Here is a 17,610-nt window from a genome sequence, read left to right as displayed (position 1 = left end):
CATGCTCCTGCAGAGGACCCAGGTCCTCCCACTGCCTGGAACTCCAGTTCCGGGGAATCTGACGCCCTCTTCTGGCCTCTGTGGGCACTGCACTTACATGCGGCACAGACATACGTGAAAGTGAACACTCATCGTATAAAACAAAAACGAACAGAATCTTTTTTGAAAAGATAACTTGCAGAGGGTGGCAGCACACGCCTTTAATCCCAGCACTCAGGAGGCAGAGGCAGGCGGATCTCTGAGTTCGCGGCCAGCCTGGTCTACAGAGTGAGTACCAGGACAGCCAGGGCTACACAGAGAAACCCTGTCTTCAAGAAAAAATAAAACAAAGCAAAAAAGAAAAGAAAAGAAACCTTTATAGACAGTCGTTGTGGATAACCACCAACTGCTGAGGGTTTAGTAAACTTAAAAATGTGAAAACAAAAGAAAAGGCCAGGCGTGGTGGCGCACGCCTTTAATCCCAGCACTTGGGAGGCAGAGGCAGGCGGATCGCTGTGAGTTCAAGGCCAGCCTGGTCTACAAAGTGAGTCCAGGACAGCCAAGGCTACACAGAGAAACCCTGTCTTGAAAAGAAAGAAAGAAGGAAAAAACATATGACAAGGGAGACAAGATGCCTCAGTGGGTAAAGACACCTGCTGCCAAGCCTGACGACCTGAGTCCAATCCCCAGGATCCGCCTGGTAGAACACAAGAACCAACTCTTAAAAACTGTCCTCTTACCTTCACACGGTACACACATGTACACACGAACCCATATGTACACCGCACGCACGCATGTACACATGAACATGCACTAAATAAATAAATACAATTAAAAATAAATGCATCACAATACAGTGGAGGGTCCTGCCTCGCTCCTTTCCAACCCCCGGGAAAGGAAATCGATGCTGGCACTGGCGTCTCACGTCCACAAGGTTCTACACCGCCCGTGTGCACAGACACACACTGATGAATGGCTGTTCTTAAGGCCCCTGTGTTTGATGAACAACACACACACACACACACACACACACACACACACACGTGTCTATTTCTGTCGGCGAGGCTGTGGACCTGCCAGACACTCTCAGTCTGGTGTCCTGTTTCTTTGTGGTGCTGGGAATGGAACGCAGGCCTCACATGATGACAAAGGACTCTGCGCTACACCCCCCAAACCCCACCTTTTCCACCCAGAAATCCACACCCTGGGTGTCTGTCCTCAAATGTCTCCTTACCTCTGTTTCCTCCCTACTATATCCTGAAGTTTGGATGTTGACGTTCAGAGGCTAACGCACTCTTATATATGTTGAAGTTCTGAGGCTAGCCCACTATATGTTGAAGTTCTGAGGCTAGCCCACTAGGTTATTCATTTTCCTCTTTCCTCTTCTTCTACCTTCTGGGCAGACCCCTCAGCCTTCTCTTCTGAGCAGGAACATTCCTCGTCTTGGCCCTGACATTCTCAACGTCCCAGGGTTTGTCTGGGGTGTGTGAAGGTTCCCTTTCGGTTTTCACAGAGCATGTGTGTTCATTTATGTGCAGGGGGTGTGTGCACATGTGTGCACATGCATATGAAAGCCAGAAGACAACCTTGGGTGCCATCCTGTGGAAAACCTTCCACCTCCTTTGGGACAGAGTCTCTCGCTGGCCTGGAGCACACCAGTTAGGCTGCGCGGACTGTCGGTAAATCCCACACACCCTGCTGCCTGCACTGCCTGCCCTGACAGTTATTTTTATAAGGGTTTGGTGGAGTCAAACTTGGGTCCCTCAACTTACGATCCTGACGTAGCCATGTCGCCAGTCCAGATGCCCTCACATGACAGCATCCTGTTATTAGACACACAGTGACCTGCAGGCCCCCGTGAGGACGGTAGTGACCTCTGCTTCAAGCGTTCCTCTCCTGAATGACCTCTTTGTTTCCAAAGCCATAGCTACCCCACTGTCCCCTGAAGCACTCAGTTTCCCCACCTGGAATATGAGGACAACAGCACACACCCCCTTCAACAGGGCAACACGTTTACCCAGGATGAAGCAAGGCTGCCCGGGACATCAGCACAGGGTAAGCAAAGGGCTCCATGCGGGGCCTGGTGCACCCTGAATAAACTGTCACACCAGGGGCGTCAGGTCCACCTGTTCCTTAGCCAACAGGACCAACACGCCGCTCAATGAACCCACTCCACAAGGTCCCCATCTGAACACCGCCCTTGCCTTCCGCGACCTTCCCTGACAGGCTGAAGTCATCCTGCGTCAGAAAGTCAGGCCCCTGCCGCTCTCAGACCACAAACCTTCCACACCATGCAACTTGGTGGAAATGTGCAATAAAGAAAAAACTCCTGAGGTCCAGAACCATCCATGGCATCACTATGATTTTAGGCTGCTGATAGAATCCGTTCATTAGGTTGCAAACACATCCCTGCAGACAACCAAGGAGGCAGGCAAGGAGGCAGCCATGACCTCGTGTCAGGCCCCTTCTCCCGGCTCCGGGCTATTTTGATTCTTTTTGACAATGCTGAAGGTCAAACAACATTGCCTCCAGACAGACGACCTTCCCCTGGCACTGGAGCCAGCTGTCCCTACGCCCAGCGCTAAGCCTTGACCTTACACAGAAGGATGGGGGGGGGGGGCCGAAATGTTCCACAGTGGCTTTGGAAATGGCTTGGAGTAACAATCAACAACAGAGATGCCAGCCAAACACCAGGCCCAGTCAGCTGCTGGGCATGAGACCAAGCGGCGCTGTCCTGGGAGGAGAGGAATCCAATGTTCTCAAGGGCGTACGGTGCCCTGGGACTTCCCGCTGCCTTCTTCCCTCTCTGTGTAGGAGATGCTGCCATCTCTTCTCAGTAATGAGACAGAGGTTCAGAGAGGCCGGCTGACCTCAAGTCGTGCAGGCAGCGAGCGGCAGAGCTGGCGATGCAACCCTATCCAAATATTGATTAGGGTACAAAGACAAACACTGCAACGTCGCCTCTGGAAATAAGAGTGTGGACATGGGAGCTGTGAAGCAAGGCGCTTCTGTTCCCCAGGAGGATGTGTGCTGGAGACCAGAGACGTTGCTCAACCCCGTATAATGCACAGGATGGTCCCCAGCACCAGGAGAGCTCCAGCTAGGAACCCCGAGTGGCCTGGAGCAGCCCCCCAAGCTTCAGCTGCCTACCACCTACACGACCCTGGATGCCCCTCTAGTAAGTACCCTGTGCCTCCTCTCACAGGGATCTGAAGAGGGGAGTGGTGGTACACACATGAAGTTCCAGCATCTCAGAGACAGGAGGATTGTGAGTTCAAGGCCAGCCTGAACCACATGGAAAGTCTCAACAAAGTAAATTTGAGACGGGCCAGCCAACCTGATGACCTAAGTCTGAGCCCCACAACCCACAAAGTGGAGAGGATGAAACAATTCACGCAAGTTGTCCTGACCTCCACAGGGGTGCTGTGGCATGCACACCTGTGCACACATGTACACACGGATGTGTGCGTGCACACACACAGAGCACATACAGACATACACATAGAAATAAAAATAAATCTTATGAACAACTAGGATACCAGATAAGTAGACCTTTAGGGATTTCTATTTAATTTTTTTTCTTTTATTTTTTTATTTATTTTTTTGGTTTTTGGAGATAGGGTTTCTCTGTGTAGCCTTGGCTGTCCTGGACTCACTTTGTAGACCAGGCTGGCCTCGAACTCACAGCGATCCACCTGCCTCTACCTCCCGAGTGCTGGGATTAAAGGCGTGCGCCACCACGCCCGGCACCTTTTTTCTTTTTTAAAAATATATTTTATTAATTTATTCATATAACATCTCAATTGTTATCCCATCCCTTGTATCCTCCCATTCCTCCCTCCCTCCAATTTTCCCCTTATTCCCCTCCCATATGACTGTGACCGAGGGGGACCTCCTCCCCCTGTATATGCTAAATTTTAATTAATTTAATTAGATGCATTTATTAATTTATTTGAGGGTGGGCTGCATGTACTTCCATGCACGTGGAGAGGTCAGAGAGCAACTTTTGGGAGCTAGTTTTCTCCTTCTACCATGTAGATTCTGGGAATTACCTGCTGAACTGCCTCGTCAGCCCAACCCTTGGGAATTTCTTAGGCCATGCACCCTCCAGATGCCTTCTGGGATGATATGAGGTCAAGGGTGAGCAAACAGGGCCCCTGCGCCAAACTCAATCGGCCGAGAGTGGACTTAACAGATCCAAGTGGTAGGGGAAGGAGGGGGTCGGAAGGAGTCTATATTGTGACACCAGAAGGAATTATATAAAGGTCCTGTTTCGGGGCCCTTAGAGGAACATAGACAGGCCCACTTAACTGTGTGGCTGCTGCCCCAGGAAACAGCAGTGAGTAGCTGTAAGAGGCTATATTGTCACAAATCTGAAAGTATTGACTATTTGGCCTTTTAGGAAGACAGCACACTGATCTTGAACAAGGCTGATATGGCGGGCTTTTGTATTGATGCCTGAACACAGTGACCCAGCACTCGGAAAGTAGAGGCAGGAGGGTCAGGAGTTTAAGGTACCCAGGCCAGCCTGGGCTATGTGAAATTGTGTGGCGGTGGCGCATACCTTTAATCCCAGCACTCGGGAGGCAGACGCAGGTGGGTCTCTGTGACCAGCCTGGTCTACAAAGCAAGTGCAGGACAGTCAAGGCTACACAGAGAAACCCTGTCTTGAAAAACAAAAAACAAAAAAGAAAAAAAAGGGAAAAAAAAGGAAAGAAAGAAAAGAAAAGGAAAAAAGGAAAAGAAAAAGAAAGGTTACCCGAGCAGAAATAGCACGGTAACACAATGGCGATGAGGCAGCCCTGAGCGGCCCTGAATAACTAACGTGCAGGCAGCATACAGAGAATGGATACAGTGGAGGAAAAGATGCTTCGCATCCCAGACGGGATCTCACAAGACTTCATCACACCCCTCAGGGTGCGTCACGGGTTGCCAACAACCTAATGAACTAGGTCTAGAATCCTTTTTTTTTTTTAAGATGTATTTATTATTATGTACACAGTGCTCTGCCCGCACATACACCTGCAGGCCAGAAGAGGGCACCAGATCACATAATAGATGGTTGTGAGCCACCATGTGGTTGCTGGGAATTGAACTCATGACCTCTGGAGGAACAGTCAGTGCTCTTAACTGCTGAGCCATCTCTCCAGCCCACGTCTAGAATCCTTAACTCAATTTTCAGACCATGACTGGTTGATAGATAGCAAAACCACAGGGAAGGCGAGGCTGCTGAGCTGACCGGACGTTCCGGACCAAGAGTTCCTGGAAGGCATAAGTCGTTCTTCCCGAACATGATATGTCCCTTCTTATTTCCAGAGGTGAGCTTTCTACTCAGGGCACGTACAGTGGAGCCTTACGGACCAGGCTCCTCTACACCAGAAAGCAGCACAGGAGGAGGCAGAGACTCAGCTACTGACTGCTGCGCTGGCAGAGCTGTTCCGTATCGCAAAGAGGAGAAACTCTTGGCTATCCGCTGCATCTAGTGGCTGCTTGCCCATTTTATTTATCTTTTTTTTTTAAGATTGATTGATTGATTATGTATACTATGTCTTGCTTGCATGTACACCTGCAGGCCAGAAGAGGGCACCAGATCTCATTATAGATGGTTGTGAGCCACCATGTGGTTTCTGGGAATTGAACTCAGGACCTTTGGAAGAACAGCCAGTGCTCTTAACCTCTGAGCCATCTCTCCAGCCCCTGCTTGCACATTTTTAAAGAGCATCCATTTCCAGGAACACTCCAGACCCAGTAAAAGCATGGTGTATAGCAAGGGTTGTTAAGTCCAGCCTCTGTCCACTACTCAGGACTTCTAGCAAAGCCAACAAGTGGAGCCACAGGCTTTCCAGAGACCAGTGAGTGAAGCTGTGTGCCAATAAAACTTTAATTTGTGCACTCTGGCCTTTGAATGTCTCACAGTTTTAACACAAATAGTGTTCTTCTCTTGATTGTTTCCAACTATTTAAAAACTTAAGAATCATTGCTCTCAGGCCAGGTAAACACGGACAAACTCATAATTTGCCGAGCCAACTTGGGAAAAAAAAAAAGCTAAACAGGGATTACCATACAATCAATTCTGTATGGTTCAATTTTATAAATTAAACATCTGCACTGAAACAAGACTTGTCAAGTAAGTGCTGCTGACCCAGGTGAAATTATATCTTTACTCCTCTTTTTGTTTATGTATAATTTTTCTGAGTTTGCTCATTTGTTTGTTTGGGGCTTTACTTGTGTGGGGTTTTCCTATATAGCCCAAGCTGGCCTCAAACTCAATCCTCCTGCCTCAGCAGTGCTAGGATTACAAATGTGTGCTATCCTCGGGATAAAAGGCTGGATTCCCGCCAACAAATATAGCCTCCGTCTGGTGATTGGTTTAAAGTGTAAAGAGACAGTCAAGCGAGTGGGTCTAGAAGCTCCTCCTAATCAGTACATTCAGGAAACGACCTCAAATACAAGGCCTGCTCAGGGTGCCTGGTTTCTCCGGAAGCTTCAGCTTCAAAAGCGTTGCCTCCCACAGACGTAATTTTCTCAAGGCCAAAGGGACAAAGACGGAGGGAAGGGTGGCGCGACCCGGAGATCAGTCTTGAGGCACCTGTGTGTTGGACAATGCTCTCCAATGTCCCTGGGTGCCCACCTAGGATGCCAGCTTTGAGAGGTTGGCTCCTTCCTAAGGCGGCCAAGCTAAGCTCACATCTCCTCGGGAGGAAGAAGGGGAAAGGCGGGGCGCTCAGGAGCAGACAATGGACGGGGAGGAGGGCATAAGTTTGCAAAAAGCAGTTGTTAAAATCGCGGGCTTACTTACTTTCCTGTGAGCTCAGGGAAACAGACCTTGCTTTTGGCAGGGCTCATGTTGCCCGGCCCACCGGCCAATCCCAGCCAGCTCCAGTGGGGATGCGCAGTTTGCACCCCCTAATCCCGGGAAGCGAGCCCCGCTCCCAAGGCACAGCAGGGGCGCCAGGACGCCACCAAAGGCAGAGGCCTCCTCCGGGAGGGGCTCTGGCCGCAGCTTGCGACAGCTGTGGGTCCCGGGACAGTGCGCCTCGCGGGCCATCCCGAACTGTTTCCGACTCCTGGAAGCCGGAGCCAAGGCCCGCCTGGCCACGCCCCACCAGAGCCACAGCCCCGCCCAGACCACGCCTCCTGCAGGACTACCGGGCTCCGCCCAGCCCCCCCCGCCTTCCCGCCTATGCCACGCCCCTGCAGGCCACGCCTCCCGCCCTCCTCCCGGCTGCGCTCAGGCCACGCCCCCAGGATCCTATCCCACCCAGGCCCTGCCTCCCCCGGGTTGTTCCTGTTCTCCTCCTGCCCTGACCTTGAGGTCTCTGGGTGTCTCTCATCTTCCTCCCTAGCGCCCTCAGAGAAGCCGCTGTTTAGGTTCTAGACTCTAGTCCCAGACGTTGGATACGCACGGTAGGGATCGGATGAAAATACTGAAAACTGGACGGACGTGGTGGCACACGCCTTTAATCCCAGTATTTGGGTGGCAGAGGCAGGGGGATCGCTGTGAGTTCGAGGCCAGCCTGGTCTACAAAGCAAGTCCAGGACAGTCAAGGCTACACAGAGAGACCCTGTGTCGAAAAACCAGAAAGAAAGAAAGAAAGAAAGAAAGAAAGAAAGAAAGAAAGAAAGAAAGAAACTACTGAAACTGAGTATCAGTCCCTCCTGTGCCCTGCTAACCAGCCCTCAAGAGCTTCCAACAAGCTCTTTAAAGACTTTTAAAGTTACGTTTATTTATTTATTTATTTATGGGCGGGGAGTGGCCCTTCCTGAGCAAGTGTGGAGATCAGGGAACAATTTTTGGGAGCCGACCACATGGCTTCTGGGCACTGAACTCGGATTATCAGGCTTGGTGGCAAGCGCCGTTACCCTCGGGACCATCTCACTGCTCACCAGGACCCCTGAGCATCAACAGAACGGGGCGAAAGCCTGAGACCCGCCCTGTCTCGTCCCCACCTCAATTTAGCATCACAGATGAGGAAGGTGTGGGCCAGAGATGCACCTTACTCATAGGGACAGGGCTGTGCTTATGATCAAAACAGCCAAACGACCCTTGCGGGGTGGGCGTGGTGAGGGCGTGGCTAGTGGTAGGCTCCTGCGGGCGCCTGCGCTCTGGGGTCTATGCTCCAGGTTTCCCTGGGGCCACTAAACACCCCGCCGCCTCCGCGTGAACTGCGACCCTTGCCTGGTTTATTCAAGAATCCAAGGTTAGATGTGCCCTGACCAGACAGTTGAAGAGGGAAAAAATGAGGGAGCAAAATTCTCAATTTGGATTTTTTTCTAGAAGTTTCCACCATGGTTTTAACTTCACCTCCTCCGCTCTTGAGAATCTAAGGCTCAGGAAATAACAACATTACCGTTTTTTATCAAGCCTGTTGGCTCAGTAACTAATTCCCAAATTGGATTTTCCTTGACCACTATGTTTAGTTCACACTGATATGATAAACACTAGCAACATTTTATATAAGTAAGGTTTTAAATTGGCCAGGTATGGTGGCCTATGCCTGAAATCCCAGCACTCAGGAGACAGGGGTAGGAAGACAGAGACTCAAGGACACCTTCTGTTACACAGGACAGCCAGCTTGGGCAGCACGAGATCCTCTCTCAAAAAAAGAAAAGAAAAGAAAAAGAAAAAGAAAAAGAAAAAGATGAAGCCGGGCAATGGTGGCGCACGCCTTTAATCCCAGCACTCGGGAGACAGAGGCACGAGGATCTCTGTGAGTTCGAGGCCAGCCTGGTCTACAAAATGAATCCAGGACAGCCAAGGCTACACAGAGAAACCATGTCTCAAAAAACCAAAAGAAAATAAAAGAAAGAAAGAAAAAGATGACTAGAAAGTGGTTCAGTGGGAAATTGCTCACTGCAAAATCATCAGGGCCTGAGTTTGGATCCCTCAAAGCCAGATATGTAGGTGTCTGTCACTCAGCTCTGGAGTGGCAGAGGCAGGAGGATGCCAGGAGTTTGCCGGTCAGCCAGTAGACTGAAACAGAGCCTCAGGCTCAGTGAGAGACCTTGCCTCAAGATAAGGGCAATGAAATGGCTCAGTGGACAAAAGCATGACATTCTGAGTTCAGCCTCTCAACTGAGCATAGAGTTGCTCTCTGACTGCCACACATGCACTATTGCATGGGCATGCTCCTGCCATGCACACATGTAAGCACACACTTGCACTCACGTATGCGCACACACACACACACACACACACACACACACACACATACACACATCACCAATTAGAACCCTGGAGTAGTCACACCTGTAGTGACTGTACCAGTTTTGGTTTCAACAGTGGAGTTGATAGTAGGTGGCAGAATTTGCGATTCTGCTGGGTAGCATCACTGGGGATTAGCTTACTATGGAAGGAAGGAAGGAACGAAGGAAGGAAGGAAGAAAGGATGGAAGGAAGGGAGGGAGGGAGGGAGGAACTGCTGACTCTTAGGAGGCACGGAGACTAGTCTCTCTTTGCAGACTCCTGTGATCCCCTGGGGTTCTACAACTGGTAACTAGTCACCCACAAGATCATCTTTCCCAGCTGGGCTGAGAGCTCTAGGAAGCCATTTTCCTGGCATGGGCAGGTGTATACAGCAGGTGCACACAGCAGGTGCCAACAACAGATACACACAGCAAGTGCACCCAGCAGGTGTACACAGCAGATGTGCCCATCAGGTGTACACAGCAGGTGCCAACAACAGATACACACAGTATGTGCACCCAGCAGGTGTACACAGCAGATGCACCCAGCAGGTGTACACAGCAGGTGTACAATCAGTGCTTCTGAAAGGAGGGAACAGGAAGCAAAGAATTCAGGCTTTGCCTTCTGCTCTTCAACATGGCTACCCTCAACTGTTAGAAGATCAGGGGAGGATCCAAGGAAGGACGGAAATCCCACTGCAAATCAAGAACACAAATCTTCCGCTAAGTTTTCTCCCAATTCCCAATATGAAGAGAAGGTCCATTACCTCATAGTGGGCGTGTGGGACTCAGGATCACTTGTGTTCAGCGCAACCTCCGGGGACAGGGTGCCCAGGCTAGCCCTGCTGCCCTTCCTGGATGTGTCCTTAAAGGAGCCAGCACTAGGGTCCTCATCAGAGGAGTAGTCATCGAAGGAGCCCAGGATAAAGTTGGTCATCAGCTGCCTCTTGATGCGAGCCTGCTTCTCGTCCTCTCTGGAGGGGGGCATGGCTTGTTGGCCTGGAAGTCTGGCTGGAAAGGACAAACCATTAGCATCTGGACCCTCTGAGCCTTGGGCCACTCTACAGTTGGTTTGGAGATCTGGGGAGGGCCAGGTATCATTGGAAGATAGTGGGTTCCTCGGAGGCTTCCGGTGTGAGGGTGGTGGGGAGTTCCTCTGCTCACTGGGAGCCCTGGGACCTCTGTGGGAGGCCAGCTCCTCCTGGTCAGGAGTCTTTGACTGGAAGCGGCAGTCGCCATGTTTTTGCAGTGGCTCCTCTGACTTGTCCAAGGCTGGGAAAGACTCCTCGCTTGAAAGGAGGCTCGCTTCCATCTTACTGCTGGTGAGCGCCTTAGAGTCTGTCATCTTCCCCCAGATTTTCAGCCAAGAGAACGTCAGGTAGGAGAAAAACAGGCAAGTCAGGAAGAGGAGCAAGACCATTCAGACAAGCTGTCAAGAGAAGAGAGAGAGTTTACAGTTAGCATCGACAGGTTTTTCTCTGTGTTAGGCAAGCGGGACAACAGTATGATGGGGCTCTCTACTCAGACCTCAGCTCTCACTGCGCCCTGTAACCCAGGGCATGTTGCTAACCTCCTGGCCGTGGGCATACTCTGTGGTTTGAATGTGTCCTCCCAAAGTTCATGTGTGATCCCCAGTGAAACAGGACCAGGAAGCAGTCAGAAAAAAACACGGCAGCGGGAGGTGTGCTGTCACGAGCGTGGGTCTCCTGCCCATCTGCTGCCGCTGTGGCATGAGGCTCAAGAAGATTCTCACAAAACCCAGGCTTTTCCAACTTTGGGCTTCCCAGCCTCAAACCAGGAACAGGACGTATATTCTTGGGGCTGGAGAAACGGCTCAGCAGCTAAGAGCACTGGCTGTCCCTGCAGAGGATGAGATTCCCAGCACCCACACATTTATCTACAACCCCAGTTTCAGGGCATCGCATGCCCTCTTGTGACTTCAGAAGGTACCAGGCATACATGTGGTACACACACACACACACACACACACACACACACACACACACACACACATATGCAGGCAAGACATCCGTACAAATAAAATAAGTAAGTCAGGGAAGAGATGCCAGGCCTCAACCCTACACAAAAAACTATAGGCAACTAAGGAAAGCTGAGGAGAAATAGTCTTCCCGAGGGAAGAACACACAGCCGGTTATCCTGTACCAAGTGGTCAGCCCTGAAAACACACACAGGCAACATTTGATAGGCTGAGTGGGTGGTACTTATGTAGTTAGGGATGTGTGTGTGTGTGTGTGTGTGTGTGTGTGTGTGTGTGTGTGTGTTTGCATGTGTGCTCGTGCGTGTAACAACAGCTAATTTAAAAAGAGGCCATGAATTGAAAAGACAGCAAGAAGGGGTCTTTGGCAGAGTTTGGAGAGAGGAAAGAAAAGAGGAAATGATGTCATTATAGTCTCAAAAAATACTTACAAAATAAAAACAAATAAATCTTTCTTTAAAACAAAATAAAATAAGTCTTCTTAAAAGACATGCCTGTCAGCCGGGCGTGGTGTCGCACGCCTTTAGTCCCAGCACTCGGGAGGCAGAGGCAGGTGGATCGCTGTGAGTTCGAGGCCAGCCTGGTCTACAAAGTGAGTCCAGGACAGCCAAGGCTACACAGAGAGACCCTGTCTCGAAAAACCAAAAAAAAAAAAAAAAGACATGCCTGTCCTTTATAAGTTACATAGTCTCACATGTTTAAGATCACGCACCAGCACATTCTCAACATGAGCCACACATGAGAAAGAACTAAAGAGCATAATTACTATAAAGAATGTTGTTCTAGAAGCATGATCCATCGTATCAAAACCATGGAAACTATTCAAGTAGCCTTTAAGGCATGGCACGGTGGCGCCGGCCCTTAACCCCGACACTCAGGGGGCAGAGGCAGAAGGGCACCAGTGAGCTCCAGGCCAGCCAGGAATACACACTGAGACTCGGTTTCAAAAAACAAAAGTCAAAAATATCTTTGAGCGGACAGGTAAAATGTGGCACGTCCACACAGCGGGACATTATCCAGCCACGGCAGGAAGGAAGCGTGACCCGCACTGCAGCGTGGCTGAACCCGAAAACCTGTGCCAATCATGAAAAACCACAGGTTATCATTCTGTTTCCTCAAAATGTCCAATCCACCCAGACAGAAGGATTAGTGGTTTAGTGGGGGACAGAGCAGTGGGGGTCACACCTAAAAGTGCATCATCTCTCGGGGGTTGGGGGTGGGGGGGGTGGAAGTGTTCTAATGCCGACTGTAACCAGCATTCTGAACATACTAACTGCACTGGCTTGTCCTATTTTCTTAGGGTGTACTTATTTTATGTATGCGAGTATCCTGCCTGCATGTATGTATGTACACATGTGTGCCGAGTGCCCTTGGAGGTCAAAAGAGAGCATTAGATCTCATGGAGTCAGGAACGGTCGTGAGCTGCCTTGTGGGTGCTGGGAACCAAGCCTGGGTCCTATGCAAGAGCAGCAAGTGCTCTTAACCACTGAGCCATCTCTCCAGCCAGTGCTAACTTGTTCTTTACATGAGTGGATTATATTCTATGTAACTGACTTGTGTGCTGTGCAAATGATTTGCATGCTATGTAAATTACTTGTGTACCATGTAAATGACTTGTGTGCTATGTAAATGATTTGCCTGCATGCTGTGTAAATGAATTGCCTACTATGTAAACTATTTACACGCTCTACAAATGACTGTAGCCACATTGGCAGCCCTGTGTGCCCAGAAGCTTCTTTGCAGTTTTAAAACTAACCGTGCTGAAAACATTTGGAAGAAGCTGGATCCACTGCACATGGCCTTTTCCGTCATGTTCTCTAAACAACGGAGCCTGGCGGCTGGCTCTCTGCATAGCATTTACGTGGCATCACCCAGAAATTAGCGTATGCATGGGCCCTGTGTCGGCACCAGGCAAACACACTGCTGTATGGAGGAGGACTTTGGTATCTGTGGAGGTTCGTGGAGTCAGCTGCGGAGTCGGGGTGCTATAAACCACACAGGAAGAGAAGTGTTGCCGCTATGGGAGCTTCCTTTCCCCCTCATAGCGCTTCCACTGTCCCCATGCCCTGGAGGAGGGGCTGCATCCTCCTGACCCAGGTGTTCACAACCAGAGCAGTCGACGAAACCTGCGGGCCAAGCAAGCGTGTGTGGGACGAGTGAGCTCGGATGTCCTACACATCTTCCCCTCACAGCTCTGCCCTCTGAGCTGTCTGATGAAAGTGTCCTGGGGCTGGAGAGATGGCTCAGTGGTTAAGAGCGCCACCTGCTCTTCCAAAGGTCCTGAGTTCAATTCCCAGCAACCACATGGTGGCTCACAACCATCTATAATGTGATCTGATGCCCTCTTCTGCCCTCTTCTGCAGATAGAGCATTCATATACAATAAATAAATAAATTTTTTTCTTTTTTTTTTAATAAATAAATTTTAAAAAAGAAAAAGAAAAAAGAAAGTGTCCTAAAGGCATGGGATTTGTGGCCTGGAAGACAGCTCAGCAAGTAAGCATGCTAATTAGGTAAGCTGAAGATCTGTGTTCAATCCTCCTAGAACCCCTGTGAGAAGTGGGGCATGGTGGCTCATGTCTGTGACGCCAGTGTTCCTAGAGAGTCATTCAGAAACGCGCAGGCGCAGCAGCCCAGTGGGAGAGACAAGAGAGGCACTGCCTCAGAAACCATCGGGTGGATGGAAGGAACCAACTGCCAGCAAAGTTGTCCTCAGACCCCCATGTACACACCTGTTAAAAACATGTCAGGGCTTGTTTCAAAGCCCAGTGTAGAAAGCAGCTGACAGTCCAAAAAGCTGACGTGTGACCAGATGTGTGAGTGATAGATAAAACCTTAGTAGCAAATTCTGACCTAGGAGCAGCCACGACTGCAAGTTGGTGATAAGAGTGACGCAGAAGGCCGGGCGTGGTGGCGCACGCCTTTAATCCCAGCATTCGGGAGGCAGAGGCAGGCGGATCGCTGTGAGTTCGAGGCCAGCCTGGTCTACAAAGCGAGTCTAGGACAGCCAAGGCTACACAGAGAAACCTTGTCTCAAAAAACCAAAAAAAAAAAAAAAAAAAAAAGAGTGACGCAGAAAGCTAGATGTGTGAATTAGAGAGGATAAGGTTAAGTTAAGTATAAAAATCCTGAGAAGAAGCAGCCAGCTCTCTCGCTGTCACCATGACTACCTGAAATGCTGCCAGCCGACAAGGCGCTCTCCCCGGACGGAGCAGACAGACATGCTGTCAGATAACAACCCGAGAACTGAATCAAGTCGCAGCAGCGAACCTGTGAACCTGTTCGACAGATCGTCTCGATATCAGGTCGTATACCCTAATGGCATAAGCTCCCAGAACATTGATATTATAAGATGCTAAATGCTACTCCTATTGGAATTAGGATAGTTTTAAGAGTATAATGGAATGGTATTGGTGGCTTGGCCTTGGAGCCTTAGCTGCTGCCTTTTGCTGTAGTTGCCTTTGTATTGCTAATAAACCTCTCTTGCTAAATCGTGCCACTTGCTCTTGGCCTGCCTCCTTTGTTCCGGATTCTGAACGTAAACTCTCTGCTCGCGACAACACCATGCACACGTGTGAGCACACCACACACACACACACACACACACACACACATACAAATAATGAAATCTTTTAGAAATCATGACCTGGACACGTTTCAACATCTTCGAGCCAAGCCATCCTGCTAAGGCTGCAGCCGAGGGGCATGGCGCTTGCCTGACACATGTGAGGCCTTAGGATAGCCTAAGCATTTGCAAAGACAAAATAAATCAATGAACGATGCTCTCGGGGTTATGTCAGAAACACTGCAAAGTCAGGACGCAGAACTCAGGCAGAACCCTGTCGCATCCGGATGGCATCTTCCTTCATGATTTCAACACCATGTTCTTTAGAGAAACGGGAAGAGTTCGCAAGTTTTCCTGGCAGTGTTGGAGCCATGTGGAGACCTCATGCCTGCTTGGCAGCTGCGTCCCTGCTCTGCTGGCAAGGCTCTAGTTCTGGGTAAGGCCTGGACACAGGTGTTATTTTCAATTGAGGGCATCAAGTTTCTTTTCAAAGAAAAGCAAGTCAAGGGTGACTCAACGTCAAAGTGACATGTCACAATTAAAGGCACAAAAGAGAAATCACATGGACATCTCAACTGACAAAAAAAAAAAACTTTTAAAAATAAAAGTCAACACCTTTTCTTGATTCAAAAAAAAAATTTTTAGACAATCAGGAACAGAAAGGAGCCTCAAAATAACAATGATTGCAAGCCGCCCCCCCAAGACCAGAGACAAGACTGGGAGAGCCGCCTGTACAGGAGTGCCACTAGCCAGAGCAAGCACCTACATGAAGAGGAGAAAGAAAAAACAGGCTGTCTGCGGAAGGTTTGGCCCCACACAGACAGCCCCAAAGACCCAGGGGGTAGAGTAATGACAGAGAGACAGAGAGAAATTGAGAACTGCTAAAGGCAAAACGTTAAATTTGTAGGATCAAAAATCACCACCCCCCAAAAAAATCACTACCCCAGAACCAAGCAGGTTCCTACACACAAGCAACTAGCAAGCCGAAATTCAGGTTATAATGACATTAAAAAAAAAAAAAAAAAAAAAGGAAAAACGTATCCAAGGAGCATGAAAGGTATTGTGTACTGAGAACCAGAAAACATCAGGACAAGCTCACAGATTGGAAAGAAAACTCGCTGCTCTGGAGCTAGCCACATCACCCAAGGTGATGAAAGATTAATGCAAAATGAAAAGGGGTCCAGAGCTGGGTGTGGTGGCGCACACCTTTAATCCCAGCACTCGGGAGGCAGAGGCAGGTGGATCGCTGTGAGTTCGAGGCCAGCCTGGTCTACAAAGTGAGTCCAGGACAGCCAGGACTACACAGAGAAACCCTGTCTTGAAATTTTTTTTATCAATTTGGCTTCATCGATTTTTTTTGAGAGCTGGGCGACGAGACAGCTTAATGAGTAGCGGTCAAGCTTGATAAGGTGAGTTCAATTCCAAAGCCCATCTGCTGGAAGGAGAGGACAAACACTCATATGCACACGTATGTAGAAGTCACAGGTTGCCATTGTGTGTCTTCGCCAATCACTGTCCGCCTTATATACCGAAGCAGAGTCTCACTTGAACCCAAGCTTGCTGATTGGCCGGTTAGGAAACCCAGAGATTTCTGGTTGGCTATCAAACCCAGAGCTTGCTGATTGGCTGTCTAGCTTGATGTACAGATTTCATCTGTGCTTCCTTCCAACTGCTGGAGTTAAGGCGGGCGCCATGGCAACCGGGCTTGTTTATGTGACTGCTGAGGTGCAAGCCCTCACACTTGCATGACAAATATTTTACTCATTGTGCTGGCTCCCCTGCCTCAAGGACTGTGGGTTCGAGGCGGCATCCTGATGAGGATGAGTGTCAAGAATATATAATTTACAACTCAACAACAAAGAAGATACTACAACTGATAGTGGGCCGTGAGACGCTCCCCGCTTCCCGAGGGAGACACACAAAGGGCCAGTGAGCGCAGGACCTTGTTCTGGAGAGCTGGCTTAGCCGCTAAGCACCTTCAGCCCCAGTCAGTGTTCTATTGCTGTGAGCAGATCCCACAAAAAAAGGCATGAAAGCAAGCACTTGCCAGGCGGTGGTGGCGCACACCTTTAATCTCAGCACTGAGAGGCAGAGGCAGGTGGATCTCTGTGAGTTCAAGGCCAGCCTGGTCTACACAGTGAGTCCCGCACAGGCAGGGCTCTATTATGCAGTAAACCCTGTCTTGAAAAACAAAACAAAACAAAGCATTTAATTGAGGGCCTGCTTACAGTTTCAGAGGGGTGGGTCTATCACAGCAGGAAGCCTGGCAGCAGGGAGTAAGGTGTGGCGCTGCAGCAGGGGCTGAGAGCTTTTGGAGACTGAGAGAGGTAGATAGGGCCTGGACGGGCTTCGGAAACTCCAAAGTCCACCTGCAGTGACATCACCTCCAAGAAGGCCATGCTTTCTAATCCTTCCTCAACCATCCAAAACTGAGAGCCAAATAGCTAAATATGTGAGTCTATGGGGGCCATAGCCACTCAAACCACCATGCTGTTCTTACAGGAAACCCAAGTTCAGGTCTCAGCACCGGTATGAAGCAAATCACAACAGCTGGTAAGTCCCACTCCAGAGAACCCAACACCCCTGCTGGCCACCAAAAGCACTGCATGCACACACACACACACACACACACACACACACACACACACATCAAATATAACCACAGCGGGTGCAGAAGAGATGGCTTAGAAGTTAAGAGCCCTGACAGCTGTTCTAGAAAACTCAGAATCAATTCCCAGCCCCAACGTGGCTGCTCACAAACCGTCTATAACTCCAATTCCAGGGGACCCGACACCCTTTTCTGGCCTGTGTGAGCACCAGGCACTCATGTGGTGTATAGACATACAGACAGACTAAATACCCACACATTTAAAAACATTAAGTAA

The 17,610-nt window shown here is 49.6% G+C and overlaps 1 protein-coding gene across 6 annotated transcripts in view; it reads right to left on the bottom strand.

The window, feature by feature from the left end:
• The window catches only part of ACACB (acetyl-CoA carboxylase beta), a 106,133-nt gene that overhangs the window by 74,334 nt on the left and 14,189 nt on the right, over positions 1-17,610 (bottom strand). For 5 of the 6 annotated variants that reach the window (XM_084761394.1, XM_084761393.1, XM_084761395.1 and 2 more), the window contains exon 2: positions 9,933-10,594. In XM_084761394.1, coding sequence (XP_084617520.1) covers positions 9,933-10,585 — 653 coding nt within the window. In that variant the 5' untranslated portion in view covers positions 10,586-10,594. Of the gene's footprint in view, positions 1-6,778; positions 7,024-9,932; positions 10,595-17,610 lie in introns of those variants that run through there. The other variant, XM_084761398.1, reaches the window with a different exon arrangement.

Source organism: Acomys minous, assembly GCF_964271855.1.
Source record: "Acomys minous genome assembly, chromosome: 16".
In the NCBI taxonomy this organism is placed as follows: domain Eukaryota; kingdom Metazoa; phylum Chordata; class Mammalia; order Rodentia; family Muridae; genus Acomys; species Acomys minous.
Note: the sequence above shows the minus strand (reverse complement) of the source record. Positions and strands in the feature narration are given on the sequence as shown.